The sequence below is a fragment of the Heloderma suspectum genome, chromosome 8 (assembly GCF_057233095.1).
Source record: "Heloderma suspectum isolate Gila_16-S chromosome 8, 16-S_ref, whole genome shotgun sequence".
Taxonomy (NCBI): domain Eukaryota; kingdom Metazoa; phylum Chordata; class Lepidosauria; order Squamata; family Helodermatidae; genus Heloderma; species Heloderma suspectum.
In genome coordinates, this window is record NC_139465.1 from 24,824,523 (window position 1) to 24,838,408 (window position 13,886).

Sequence of the window (13,886 nt, forward strand, 5' to 3'; positions counted from 1 at the left end):
AGGGTCTGGAGCAACTCTGTGAAGAAAGGTTACAATGTTTGGGACTTTTTAGCTTAGAAAATAGATGAGTAAGAGGGAACACGACAAAGGTATATAAAATTATGCATGTTGTGCAGAAAGGCAATAGGGTTCTCATAAAACTAGAAACTGGGGTCATCCAATGAAGCTGAATGGTAGGAGGTCCAGAACATATAAAAGGAAGTACTACTTCACATAGTGCATAGTTAAATAATGGAATTCACTACCACAAGATGTGATGGCCACCAACTTGAACAGTTCTAAAAGGGGATTAGACAAATTCATGGAGGATAAGGCTATCAGTGGCTACTTACTAGTCATGATGGCTGTATATGACCTCCAGTATCAGTGGCAGTATGCCTCTCAATACCACTTGCTGGCAAACATGAGCAAGGAGGGTGCTAAATTTGTGCTCATATCCTGCTTGTGGCCTTCCCGGAGGTATCTGCTTGGCCGCTGTGGGAACAGAATGCTGGACTAAATAGGCTGTGTCCTAATACAGCACAGCTGTTCTTATAATAAGTAAAGCAGCCTTCCCCAATCTCATAGAATCATAGAATAGTAGGGTTGGAAGGGGTCTACAAGGCCAACACATCATGCCCTCCAGATGTGTTAGACTAAAACTCATCATTGGCTAGATGATGAAAGCCAAGGTTGGAAAAATCCCAGTATCTAAATGGTTTGTGCCTACAAAAAGAATTCAACCCATATGATCTCTTAAATCATGGAGACAAATAAAAAAAACTAATTATGCTGTAGGCATTGAGACTTTTCCTCTCTTCTATGGTTTTAAAATAGGAAAAAGTTTCAGTATGGCACAATAACAGTTGATGGCATCTTGTTATTAAGTGCTCAGTAACTGTGTTAAGTGCTATGTAAAAATTATAAAAATAGACAAGCCCCAATCTAAAGACACAACACAAAGGTAGGATAGAAAAGTAGAATAATGCACTTATTTTGGAAATGAAAAAGTGAAGGTAAAAGCTATTTTGTTTCTTTAATATAAATTTCCACACTAAGTGACAATGTGCATTTCTTATCAAGTGGGCTTATTTTAAGTGTCAGGACTGCGGAACCTAAAACTGACCCACTGAAAATGTCTTGTATTTAATGATGTTCAGGTCAAATGCTGGAGGCTTTCTAAAGAACAATACTTTGTGTCCTTTCCATCAACAATGCAATCCCTTCTGTTGAATAGGTTGGGCGGGGTGTATGTGTGAGTGGTATGTGATTCATCTGTGGGTGGGTCCTTGGGCTGTCTTGGAACTACTAACTGTGGATGTGATTTAGAGCCAAATATTTTGCTTCCTTCCCTCCTTTTGGAGTTTCTTGTCCCTGCTTCCTGGATTTCTTTCTAGCCTCCTCTTGCATCAATCACTTAGTAATAAATGAGGCCGTGAAAAACTCCTCTTTCCTTATATGCAGACACATTAGCTGACCTGGCAAGATACAAGATGATTTATTGTGGGGAAGTTTAGGCAAGTGAGAACTCCTGGCACACATCAGTAGATGTGTCACTGTTGACAAGCGAAGCCAGCCACCCACACTGTTAACCATGTGATCGGCTTCTGGGCAAGAAGACCTGGGAGATCTAGGGAGAGCCTCTCATTAAGTGCATGCACTTAATCTTGCTATTCACCGTGATATAGGAAGTGCAGTACTGAGACTTCTTGGACTGTTGCTGGCAGAAAATGGAAAATTAGCTTTTCATAAGAGGAATGAACTTAGGGCTGTTGGCTGTTATGACCCAGATGGGCTTCTCTTCTTGGAGCAGGTGGAGCTACTGTGCTTTGCTTCCAGTTGAAATGTGTTACTCTTTCTTCCTTTGTGCTCTCTTCCAGATTCATTCCTCTAGGGAAACTGTATGCACACCAGTTTTACCATTCGTCTGTTAAGTCCAGATATTGGGTACCTATTGAAAAGTAACCCTTACTACCAGCCGTCGAACTTCGTCCTTTTGGACACTTGCTAGAGCCAGTTTAAGAGTTGTTTGGAAGCCTTGCAAAACCGTCTGGCAAGTGAAGTTAAACTGCTAGTGGCTTGGGTTTTACTTGGATATTTTTAGCTGCAATCCAGCAATATAAAGCATTTAAGTTACATTGATTTTAATGGAAGGATTAAGTATATGCCTATGTCTCTCCTTCTGAGGTCAGTGGGGCTTGAAAATGCTTAACTTTGGCTGGACTGTACCTTCTGTTCCTTTAACCCAGGAATGGGGAACCTGTGGCCCTCTGGGTGTTGGGCTTCAAGTCCTATCAGCTCCAGCCACCATGGCTGTTGGTCAGAGTTTCTGGGAATTTTAGTCTTGAGTACCATTTTTCATTGAAAGGTCAAATAAGTAAATAGTCCAACAACATCTGGATGGCCACAGGTTCCCTACCCCTGCTTTTAACCCATAATCAACCCATAGGAACAACTATTTACATATGAACCTCCCCAGAGCCTAAGATCAGCCAGTGAGGAACTGCTTCAAGTTCCACCTTATTTGGAAACAGCATTGGCTTCTCAAGAAGCAATGTCTCTTTGATTGTAGCCCTAGAGATCTGGAATGTGCTTTGCTTATCTCCCTCTTTATTGTCATTTTGTAAACAAGTGAAATCTATTCTGTTCCACTCTGCATCTGTACGTTAGCCCCCTTTTAGTATTACCTTTGTTCTCTATTGCTTGTTTCACTAATACTTTTATGTAGATCTTAGTAGTTCCAGATTCCTATTACTTTGATCTTGATCTTTTCATTGGGTTCTTATATAACAGTTGTACACCCCTTTGGGAGCATAATGCCGAGAAGTGCTATATAAATTCTTTAAATAAATAGACCTGCACCAAGCTTTAGGGCTGGCTTCTGACCTTATTCACATCCCCCCCCACACTTGTTGCGAAAGCTCTGGGCAAATTAGAGATACTGGAATGCATTTAAAAACACATAATATGCATTCATGCATAATATACATACATGAAAGTAAGTTGCTTTTGAAATCAGTGGGACTCCTGACGTGTACATTTTGTGTTCTGATGTAAAATTTCCAGTTCTTAGTCACACTGTCAGTGAAATCAGTGTGTTTTAGGGTTTGTGCAAAATGTTGTATAATAATGCTGAATCACATAAAATGTTGGAAGAAATGTGAGATGGGTGCATGTTACTATTTTGTGCAAGAGGAGTACCTTCCAAAGGCAAAGAGCGAGGCAGGGCAGTTAAGTATAGCAGCAGGGAGAAATCAGGTGATTACATTCCTTACACCGGGGGGGGGGGAACATCTGGAACTTTGGCCTTCCAGATGTTGTTCAACTCCTGGCTCCCATCATCCCTGACCACTGGTTATGATGGCTGGACCTGATGGGAGTTGGAGTCCAACAATATCTGGAGGAACCTACCCTCCCCACCCCTGTCTTACACCTTGTCTACTAAATGCACATCAGTGCTGCACACTGCTTCTGTCAGCCAGCCGTACTGCTTTCAAAGAGAAGGGGTGGATCCAGCTGAGGCCTAAAAGGAGAGCAGCATCTCACGTGTAAGCTTGTACTCTGCTTCCTCTAATTTATTTATTTGTGTCATGACCCATCCTGAGGGCTTGGAGTGAGTTTACAAACATGTTCAAAGCAAAACAGAAGTAAATGAGTCAATTGAAATAAAGCCCTTCTTCCTCAACGCCAGTTACCAAATGGCAGTCTGAAATAAGTTCTTGCACTTCTTCCGTTCCCTTTCAATGAATGTAGCTGTTAAGTCTTCCAAGTAGAGCATCTTCTGTAGGCACTGGGGCTAAGGAGAGCGGGGTTGTTCGTTTTTAGTGCCATGTTATGGTTTTTATTTCAAATGCTTAGGTGTACTTAACTGTGGTAGTATCAGAAACCAGAAGGGGAGCGCCAAATCAGAATGAATGCAAAAGAATGCATTCTCGAAAGTGCCAATGACGAAAATTTTTAATAAACTCAACACATTTCGGAACAAAGAGCTTCTTTAGGGGCATTCTTACATATCCAAATTCTAGGAACAGGCTAAGTCAGCTTCCAGAGAGTGGCTGTCTCCCTCGGCCCTTTTCTCTACCTTTTTGCCTCCCCTTACTTCCTCTTCTCTGTACCTGTGAATGGCATATTGGGTGTTTATATTTATACAGAGAACATGTGTTTTGCTTCCTCTCTGCCTTTTTATCATCTCTGAGCAAATGTCTGAGAACGTTATGGGATAATTGTTGGCTTCTGTGCAGCTTCTCTATTTTTCACTGGGGAGAGAGAGAGAAGGGAAAATGAGCGAGGGAGCTATTCAAAGTCCTGTAGGGAGGCGCTGCTCTGAAGCAATAGTGTCATGTTAGTGTCCCCTGGTGGCTGGATCCTCTCGCTGCAAGCGATACCCAATAAAAGCACTTCAGTATGTTTTACCTCGGTCAGGGAGAGTTACAAAGTAAGAGTCTGCCTACCTCTGCCTGTCTTCCCCTGCAATGTGCAAAGGGAGGCATGGGCAAAAGATAGATTGGGATCTACCGATAGATCTCGAGATATTTTTCACTAGATCAGTGAGGGTTTCTGAGTCCCAGTTATTTAACATTCACACTAATAAGACTTGTCAAATCCACAGGCAAGTTAGTTGTATATCTTTGAGCCCGCGTGGTCCCCAGGTGTAAAATAGGATTTTGAGCTTAAGACTTCCGACACATCTTAATCCTCCTTAAAACTGCAAGTAAAAACAACTTTCTCTGTCCTGTCTGACTTTGTACGTCTCTCAGTCACATGGTGAGAATCCCTGATCTGTAGTAACTCAGATGTAGATTTATACGTGCATATGGAGGTTAAGTGTGTGGCTTCTGGTGCTCAATAGGCCATTGGCTCTGCACTCTTGAGCTACCATTTTTCATCTGGCTCTACCTGCCTGCCACACTTTTGCACCTGGTGCTGTTTGGTAGACCCTAGGGATCTGTAAGCAACCAACCAGTTACACAAGTCTGAAGTCTGCTTGTTCCTCTGGGGAGCACACATTCAGTTCATGAAGTGAGCTGAGCCAGTGTGGTGTAGTGGTTAGAGCAGCTTTCCCCAGCATGGTGCCCTCCAGATGTTTTGGATTTTAACTCCCATCAGCCCCAGGCAGCCAGACCAATGTTCAGAAATGTGGGGAGCTATGGTGTAAAACATCTGAAGGGCACTAGGTTGAGGTAGGCAGGGTTACAATGTCAGACTAGGACTGGAGAGGGGTGGAGGAACCAGGTTCAAATCCCTCTTCAGACATGAAGCTCACTGGGTGACTGTTATGAACTGTGAAGCACTCTCCGAGGGAGATGCTCTTCCTTGTTATTATTGCAGCCACCATCTTCATAATCTCCATGGCCCTGAAGGTGCAGGCACTCCAGAGATATGGGGCTTCTTGAGAGTAGGGAAGTAATGCTTCTCAATCCTGGCAGGCTCAAACTTGTTTTTCCTAGTATCTCTCCCTAAAAGCCTGTAACCTGTACAGAAGGCTCAGCACAGTGGATGAGACTAGTTCAGAGGTTAGGTTCAGAGGCTAGGCAAGAACCTAATCAGCTGTAGAGTTCAAATTTAGAGGGGCAGATTTAAAGCAATATAAAAGAATAGGTGAAATACCAAGCTGCAATAAAAGAAATAAAGCATATTCACTAACTGAAATGAACTGTATAATATCTAAGGCAGACTTAGTAACTTATAAAGTATTTTCAACTGTTATGCAAAACACTACAGGTCATCTTAGGCAATTTGTAGGAGAGACAAAAGCACTGGGAAACTGCTTTTATCATTGGAGGTTCAGGAGAGGGGCTGGGGGAGAAACTGGCGAACCCAACCGATGGGGAGCAAAGTAAACTTTCTTTGGGACACTGGAGGGACATCAGGGAGGCAGAACAATCAGCCAGTAGCAGCTGTTGAAGAACCTACAAGCTGTGTCAAGAAGTGTGAATAGGACAATCTCCTCTTGGTTTCCTGCCAGCCTGTATTTCACCAAGAGAAAGACATCTCCTTGTAAAATTGGGGAAGGGGTTGCTTGGGACAGCTCACTCATCTTTGCTGTTATGGAAGATATAAAGATTCTTAAGGAAACTTCCATCACTGTGACCTTGGGCCAGTTGCCCTTTCAGCCTAACCTATTTCACAGCTTTGTGAACCATGTATACTACCTGGGACATAAAGATAATAAATAAATAAAAATGGTGAGGCCCAGTAAGTGTAAGCTCTAGAAAAGTGGTGGGGAACCCTCCGTCCCTGAAGCCCTGCCCCCCCGGGAAAGGCTCCCTCAATGAGAGAGACCAGCACCATCAGGAACTGCCACTTCGGGTCACCTGGAGCTCCTTGAAGCAACAGTTCCCAGGGATGAGGGAAGCCTGCTTCCTCCCAAGCTCCTGCCTCAAGGACCCTGGAGTGCCTTGAGGCAGGTCCTGAGGGTGCTGCTGCTCAACTGTTTCATGAGCAGAAGGGAGGTTTAAATCTCCTCCACTGCTGCCCTGCTGCTAGGCAGATGAAGGCCCAGGAAGAAAAAGAGGGGAAAACATTATTTCCCAAGGACTTCTTTTGTTTTGTTTTTTGAAAATTAAAAACGCTTTTGATGAGAGTTTTTCAAATCGATGAATAACATGTTTAAGACAAGGTGCTCATATATTGCTACCTGGCCTTTACTCCCACAAAATGATTTCTTCAACTGGTACAGAATATGGCTGCCTGGATATTGGTGGGGGCAAGGCAGTCAGCTGACGTGATATAGATACTGCACCAGCTACGCTGGTTGCCAGTGCATTTCCAAGTCCAATTTAAAGTTTAAAAACCCTTTAGTAGCCTGGTTCCTGTGGCATAGGGATAGGAATGACAGCACCACTAGAGAGAATCTTTCAAAAACAACAAAAATTATGACGTTTATGAAGGATAATTATTTCATTAGTACCATTCCTAATAGGCAAGAGAGTCCTCTCCAGCAAAATAAGCCCTCAGTAGCTTTTCCTTTAGACCAGATGTCCCTAAACTCCACCCCATCCAATTGCTATACACCAGTTTTCCTCTGGCTCTTCCTGTTTCCTCTGGCTTCTAGAATGATGTAGATGTTTTAGAAACTACTTGCTGAAGTTCCCTGTGGTCAGACGCAAAATAGGAATATAAAATGGATTGTGCATAACTTGCTTTGCTCATAAAATTATCATTTTGGTATATTAATTTTTTAAAAGTTTTTATTCAGACTATAACTACACATTTACTGAGTTTACTTTTAAATGTTTTTAAATTAGTGATAATTTTATGAGAAACCCAAGTTGTATATAATACATTTTAGTTTCTAATGTAACAAAGTGCCCTTACATCTGTAAAGAACATTTAAAATAGTACTGCACATTTTTCAGTTTCTCCCAAAAATTCTGTGTTTTTTTCCAACCCCCACCCCTGGGGGGGGGGGGGTGTTTTCTGTAGCTTCAAAATTTCTGAAAATTTTACATCTCTGCGTGCTACTCAGCTGAGCAGTGGGAAAACAGCTGAGAAGCAGGGAAAGGGGGGGCAGAGTCCCCCTTTTCATGCCCCTCAGCTGTTGCATTGCAGTTTTTTTTAGCAAACCTCATCTTCCCTATGATCACTCCCCTTCACCCATATGCTTCTCAGCTGATGATTAAAAAAACCAACAAGAAGTGCCTGTGACTTGCATATCTTTTTTTTTTAAGTTAAAATGGACCCTTTTATCATTGTGCCAGTGTCAGGGGCTCCACAGGCAGCCTTCTGGGCTGATTGCACTTTCCAGTCCTCCCACAGGCATTCAGGAAGCATAGGGATCCTAGGAGACTGCCTATTGAGCACCTAAAACTGGTGGTGTGGGGTTTTTTTTTCCCAAGTTAAAAGGGGCTTCTTTTTAATTAAAAAAAAAAAATTGAACCCACCTCAGGCACTCCACAAGGAACTTAGCAATCTGCCCATGCCCCCTGCAAGCCCTTTAAAGAACCGCAAAGAGCAAGCAGCCCAGGGAGTGGCGTATGCAAACATACGTGCCTCTGGTCCTGCTCGTTTTTACTTCCAGCTCGGCCCACCACAGGAAGCCACCCTCCCCAGTTGTCCATGGTGGCAGCAGCAGGGGGGATGCAGCCCTCTGGCTCAAAAAGGTTTGCCACCCTGTACTAGAACATCCAGAATTCTCAGCAACACACTAGCATTCAGACACTTGGGAGTAGAAAACATTAGGGCAGTCTTCTTTCTCTCCCTTTCTAGCTTCTAGCCTTGCTCTTTCTCTCCCCTCTACCCCTTTGCCTTGCTATTTCCCCTCCTTCCCAGTCTCTAGCCTTGCTATATCCACCCCACCTGTTTAGCTCACTGTTTCTCTTCCTCATAGCCTCTAACCTTGCTCTTTCCACCTCTTTATCTTGCTGTTTCTCCCCTTCCCAGCCTCTAGTCTTACTCTTTCTCTCCACTCTACCTCTTTGCCTTGCTATTTCCCCATCCCTCCCAGCCCCTAGCCTCACTATTTCTCTCCCCCACCCCTCTTTGGCTCACTTTTGACTAGCCAGGCTCCCATGGCAGCCATTATGTGAACAGTCACATCCTCCGTGGGAGCCATTTTGTGGTGATGCCCATGCCAGTTTCTCAAATTCCCAAATGTGCCTGCAGGTTCAAAAATGTTGGGGACCCCTGGCAGGCCTGCCCAAGACAACTGCCTAAGTAGAGCCTTTGTGTCTCTTCTTTTTTTCCCCATCAGAAAGGTGACATGGAAGGAGAAACAGTTGACGCTATTGGTGAAGAGTCTGAAACGTTCATTAAAGGCAAAGAAAGGAAGACGTATCAAAGGCGCCGAGACGGTGGGCAGGAGGAGGATGCTTGCCCAATGCCACCCAACCAGGCAGATGGGGCTGAAGTGGTACAGGATGTCAGTGCTGGCGTCCAGATGGTCATGATGGAGCAGCTAGATCCAACGCTGCTCCAGATGAAGACAGAGGTCATGGAGGGCGCTGTGCAACAGGAAACCGAGGCTACTGTGGATGACACGCAAATAATAACCCTGCAGGTTGTGAACATGGAAGAGCAACCTATAAACCTTGGTGAACTCCAGCTTGTCCAGGTGCCTGTCCCGGTGTCTGTACCTGTTGCTACCACTTCTGTGGAAGAACTTCAGGGGGCCTACGAAAATGAGGTCTCCAAAGGAGGCCTCCAGGAGGGGGAGCCCATGATCTGCCACACCCTCCCTTTGCCAGAAGGCTTCCAGGTGGTGAAAGTCGGGGCAAATGGTGAGGTGGAGACGCTGGAGCAAGGGGAGCTCCAACCCCAGGAGGATCCTAATTGGCAGAAGGATCCAGACTATCAGCCCCCGGCCAAAAAGACGAAGAAAACCAAAAAAAGCAAACTCCGTTACACTGAGGAGGGGAAAGATGTGGATGTGTCTGTATATGATTTTGAAGAGGAGCAGCAGGAGGGCCTGCTGTCTGAGGTCAATGCGGAGAAGGTGGTGGGCAACATGAAGCCCCCTAAGCCAACAAAAATTAAAAAGAAAGGTATGTGGGGTGGGAGATTTGGGGGAGTGGAAGGGCACTGTCCAAGCTCTGTGTAGGATATAAATTACTTCTCAAGTTAGGTTATCTACCTAGGGCAAATAGTGACGTGAAAAAGCAACTTTACTCTTTCTAAAGCTTTGATTGTGGCCCGCTGAGGTCAGGAAAGAGTTTTTTTGCCGCTATTTTTGAAGACTCTAGTGTTGCCATGCATGGAGATTCAAATATTGGGGGGATGGGGGAGGGGTGTTCATGACACAAAATCCAAGTGCCAGATTTGGGGCCAAGAAGCCATTTTTCTTGAGGTCAGGCTGGCTCTCTATCCAGAGTGGAAGAGTTGCCTTCTGTTGTACTGTGTGGCTTAGCTAATTTCATCCATTTGCATTTGTGCTATTAACACTGTTCCTTGACTTGCTCTTATGTGCTACATCTTGCACCCTTTGCTTAGATGCAGTGGAATGGGTGAATAACCTGAGGAGGATCCTGCCTCAGAGAGGCGGCTTTGGGCTGCATTGCCTCTGTGGTGCTCCTGGCTGTATACATGCCTGTATACAAGGGCTGCCATTTTAAGACTGCTAAAAAGCTTTACTTTATGGACAGGAGTGAAGAAGACATTCCAGTGTGAACTGTGCAGTTATACTTGCCCACGCCGTTCAAACCTGGACCGTCACATGAAAAGCCACACGGATGAGAGACCACACAAGTGCCACCTGTGTGGCAGAGCCTTCCGGACAGTCACGTTGCTGAGAAATCACCTCAACACTCACACAGGTACTGTGTAGGCTAATTCTGTCAAGTCATAAGTGCTCATTTCCTGCCAGGTGCCCCTGTGTAACTTCTGGTTGGAGGGAGCCATGCTTTCAAGCTCACCCACCTTTGTGCTAATAATGATCTACTACCAGTCCCAGATTCTCTAATCTGAGAAGTCTGTGTCTGATTAAATTAATTGATAATCTCACATTATTTTTATAAGTTGAGGCTTGTAGGGATGACGGAGGAATTGACTTTAAGGGGAGAGACTCTGTTTCTTTTTCAACAGAGTCTTCTGACCAGTTGCAGATGCCCCCAACCAATCCTTGTATGCATAACACTTGCTTCATGTTGTGAAACTTCCTTTTGTCTATGAGGACTAGAAACTTGGTTTTACACTAACACTGAGAAGCCCTGCTGTAGCACGATTTTGTTTTAAAACAAGGTGTGCACTCCCCACATGTCTTGTTTTAAAGGAAAAATGCAGGGTTTTGCCACCAAATTTCAGCAGTAGCAATTCCAGCAGTGACTGGGATTACAACCCCCGGTGGATTCCAGGCGGCAGGGATTGGCCTCCAGACCACCAGAGATTGCCCACCCCTGCCCTAAAGGATGATGTTTGTAGTTTGGGGGTGCTCTTGGATCCAGCACTGCCACTGGAGGTACAGGTAGCCTCAGTGGCGTGGAGCACCCTTTATCAGCTTAGGCTGTTATAACCAACTACGACCCTATCTGGACAGATATTAGCCTAGCTCCAGTTATCCACACTCTGGTAATTTCTTGTTTGGATTACTACAATGTGTTATCTGTGGAGCTGCCTTTGAAACAGCCTGAAAGCTTCAGCTGGTCAAAAACAGGGCAGTGAGATTGTTAACAGGGATTGGCCGATATGATCCTATTACCCCAGTGCCTTGTGAACTGAATGGTCTTCTGGTCAGTTTCCAGGCCCAATTTAAAATGCTTGTATTACTTTTTAGGGCGCAATCCTATGGCTGTTAGACAGCCATAGTATTGTTCGGTTCCTGGAAAACCGCCTCTCTGCCCCTGTTGCCTCGTAGGTGGCATGGATTGTTCCTGGGCTCAGAAGAGTAGCGTGGAGCGGGCCAAAAGGGGGCGTTCCTAGGGGCAAGGAGCATGGAAGTGCTGGTATGATGCTTCCTATGCATCATCTGGCCTCCCCCCCCCCCCGAAGTCCTGTGGCTAGACAGCTGAAATCAGCCGTCTAGCCACAAATGCAGGGCAGCCGGAGCACGAAGGAGAAGATCCACGCTCCGCCCGCCCTGCATTGGATAGGTAGCCGCCTATTCCCATAGGATTGCTCACCTAAAGTCCTAAATGGCTTGAGGCCAGGTTACCTGGAGAATCATTTCTTCCCATATATACCTTCCCGGGCCTTAAGGTCATCTTGAGACGCCTTTCTCTGGATGCCCCTGCAAAATGAGGTGAGGCAGGTAGCTACAAGATCGAGGGCCTTTTTGGCAATGGCACCCTGGTTGTGGAATGTGACTCTCAGAGAGGCTTCCATGGTGTCTGTTTTATGGTCTTTTCAGTGCCAGTTGAAGAAGACCTTTTTATTCTCCCAAGTTTTTTAGTACTTTCGTTTTTGAAAAAAATGTTAGTGGGTTTTAAGAACTTTGCACTGCTGCTGGCTTTTACTTTGGTTTTTATTCTAGTTTTATTCTGTTTTAATGTTTTTATATTATGTTTGATGACATTATTGTTTTTAATGGTTTAATGTCTTTTTATGTGAACCACCCGGAAAGCTTCAGCTATTGGGCAGTATAGAAATGTAATAGATAAAACATAACACAGTTGTGATCACACCACAAGGTGTGGAATATAACTTCTAGTAATTTTGGAAGCATAATAAAAATAAAATGTTTTACCTCAAAGAAGCAAAGCTTTCCTGTTCCTTGTTGGTGAGGCAGTCACATGTAGAAAACAGTCTCAGTCAACATCCTGTACCATACTTAGCTTTTTTGAGCATTAAGGCCCTTAGATGTCTAGCATCTATGTTTTGAGTGTTTTTTAAATGAATCGGCTTTTTAAGTAAAGATTTTGTTGCCCATTTCTTCTCCCTCTTTCATGTTAAGAAGGCAACTATAAGACTCCTGCAAATGAAGCTGCTGCTTGTTTAGACAGTGTCTCAATTTTCTTTCTCTCTGGGATCTCTCAGGTACCCGTCCCCACAAGTGTCCTGACTGTGACATGGCCTTTGTGACAAGTGGCGAGTTAGTTCGGCATCGCCGCTACAAACACACCCACGAGAAGCCATTCAAGTGTTCCATGTGTGACTATGCCAGCGTGGAGGTGTGTTTGTATCTCCTTTTCTCGCAGTAGCGTTCTTAGCCATGGCAGTCTATTTTGCTATTAGGTCCTCTGTTTTGAAAAGGGCTACACAGTTAAGGAAGCGTGTTTCATATTACGTGTTTCTGGATTCCATATGCTCCACTTACCACCACAACTACCAGGCTGTTCCGCAATCCTTTGGATGCCTTGTGGCAGAAAGATTTTTTACGCAGTGGATGGTCTTCGTAGACTGCTCTCACAGTGCGGAAACCAATTTGCATGGTCTGCTCCCCATGTCAAGCTGCCCACCTCAAGCTTGGGAGCAGAGTTCACCTTCCTATAATGCCCCCTCATTTGCTCTGTTTGCCTTCCCATTCACTTAAAAAAATAAATCTGCTTAGAGGTAGCTAACAACCATCTCCCCTCACCCCTTATTGCAGGAGCTTCAGTAAAGCATCTTGCAAAGAGGAACTTCTCACAATGAAATTGCTGTGTTGAGCAGAGAGAGAACTGGGTGGGAGGAAGAAGGTCCCAAGGTGATCACATTATTGTAGCATCGGACTCTTCTCAGTGGGCTTCTAGAAGCTGGCTGTGAGCAGAATTACTGGGTTTTCAATATGCACATCAGCTACTGGTAGGCAAGAGGAGGAGAAATGTTTCTTTGAAATTGCAGCTGTGGCCAAGATCCAAAGTGTTCAAGTAGTTCTGGGTGCTTAGTAGACCTTTGGATCTCAGTGTCAAAAATCTATCTCCCATTTCCCCAATGCCACAACGCAAACATAGGGAGGGATTTCTAAAACCAGGAGGTTTTAATCTTAATATTTAGCTTGGGAACATATTTACAGTGCATGATGCTGAAAATACGTGTCATGCATATTTTGGGCTCATTTGGGCACTGAATTCTCAGGGAACCTCCTTCCCACTTTCTTATACTTCCTTTTATGTAGCGGTCATGCTACTAAGCCCTATTCTTGCCTCAGGGTATTACATTTTTAAGACATGCTGCTTCTAAACATAATCCACTCAACTGACACCTTGCAACCATTATTTAATATAGGAAGGGATATTCAAGACATTTCAAGAGTTAAAAAGAATAACTTGGATTCTTCTGTGGGAAGACAATGACTAGAAACTCACTGCAGCCCTGCCTTGATCATCATGTCGCTAATCCTTTCTTGGTATTCTTTGGGTTCAGGTCAGCAAGTTGAAACGCCACATTCGCTCTCATACCGGGGAGCGTCCATTCCAGTGCAGCTTGTGCAGCTACGCCAGCAGAGACACTTACAAACTGAAGAGGCACATGAGGACCCATTCTGGTATGGATTGCGCTCTGGCGGAGGCAGGACAGAGGCCAGCGTGTGCTGGATGTTCTGTGTGCGCAGCTCTTCT

General features: G+C 44.6%; 1 protein-coding gene across 1 annotated transcript in view; it reads left to right on the forward strand.

Moving 5' to 3' along the window:
- Positions 1–13,886, forward strand: part of CTCF (CCCTC-binding factor) — a 29,519-nt gene that overhangs the window by 8,254 nt on the left and 7,379 nt on the right. Inside the window, exons 2-5 of the mRNA XM_084813159.1 lie at positions 8,672–9,461; positions 10,059–10,229; positions 12,385–12,518; positions 13,693–13,813. Coding sequence (XP_084669285.1) covers positions 8,681–9,461; positions 10,059–10,229; positions 12,385–12,518; positions 13,693–13,813 — 1,207 coding nt within the window. The 5' untranslated portion in view covers positions 8,672–8,680. The remainder of the gene's footprint in view (positions 1–8,671; positions 9,462–10,058; positions 10,230–12,384; positions 12,519–13,692; positions 13,814–13,886) is intronic.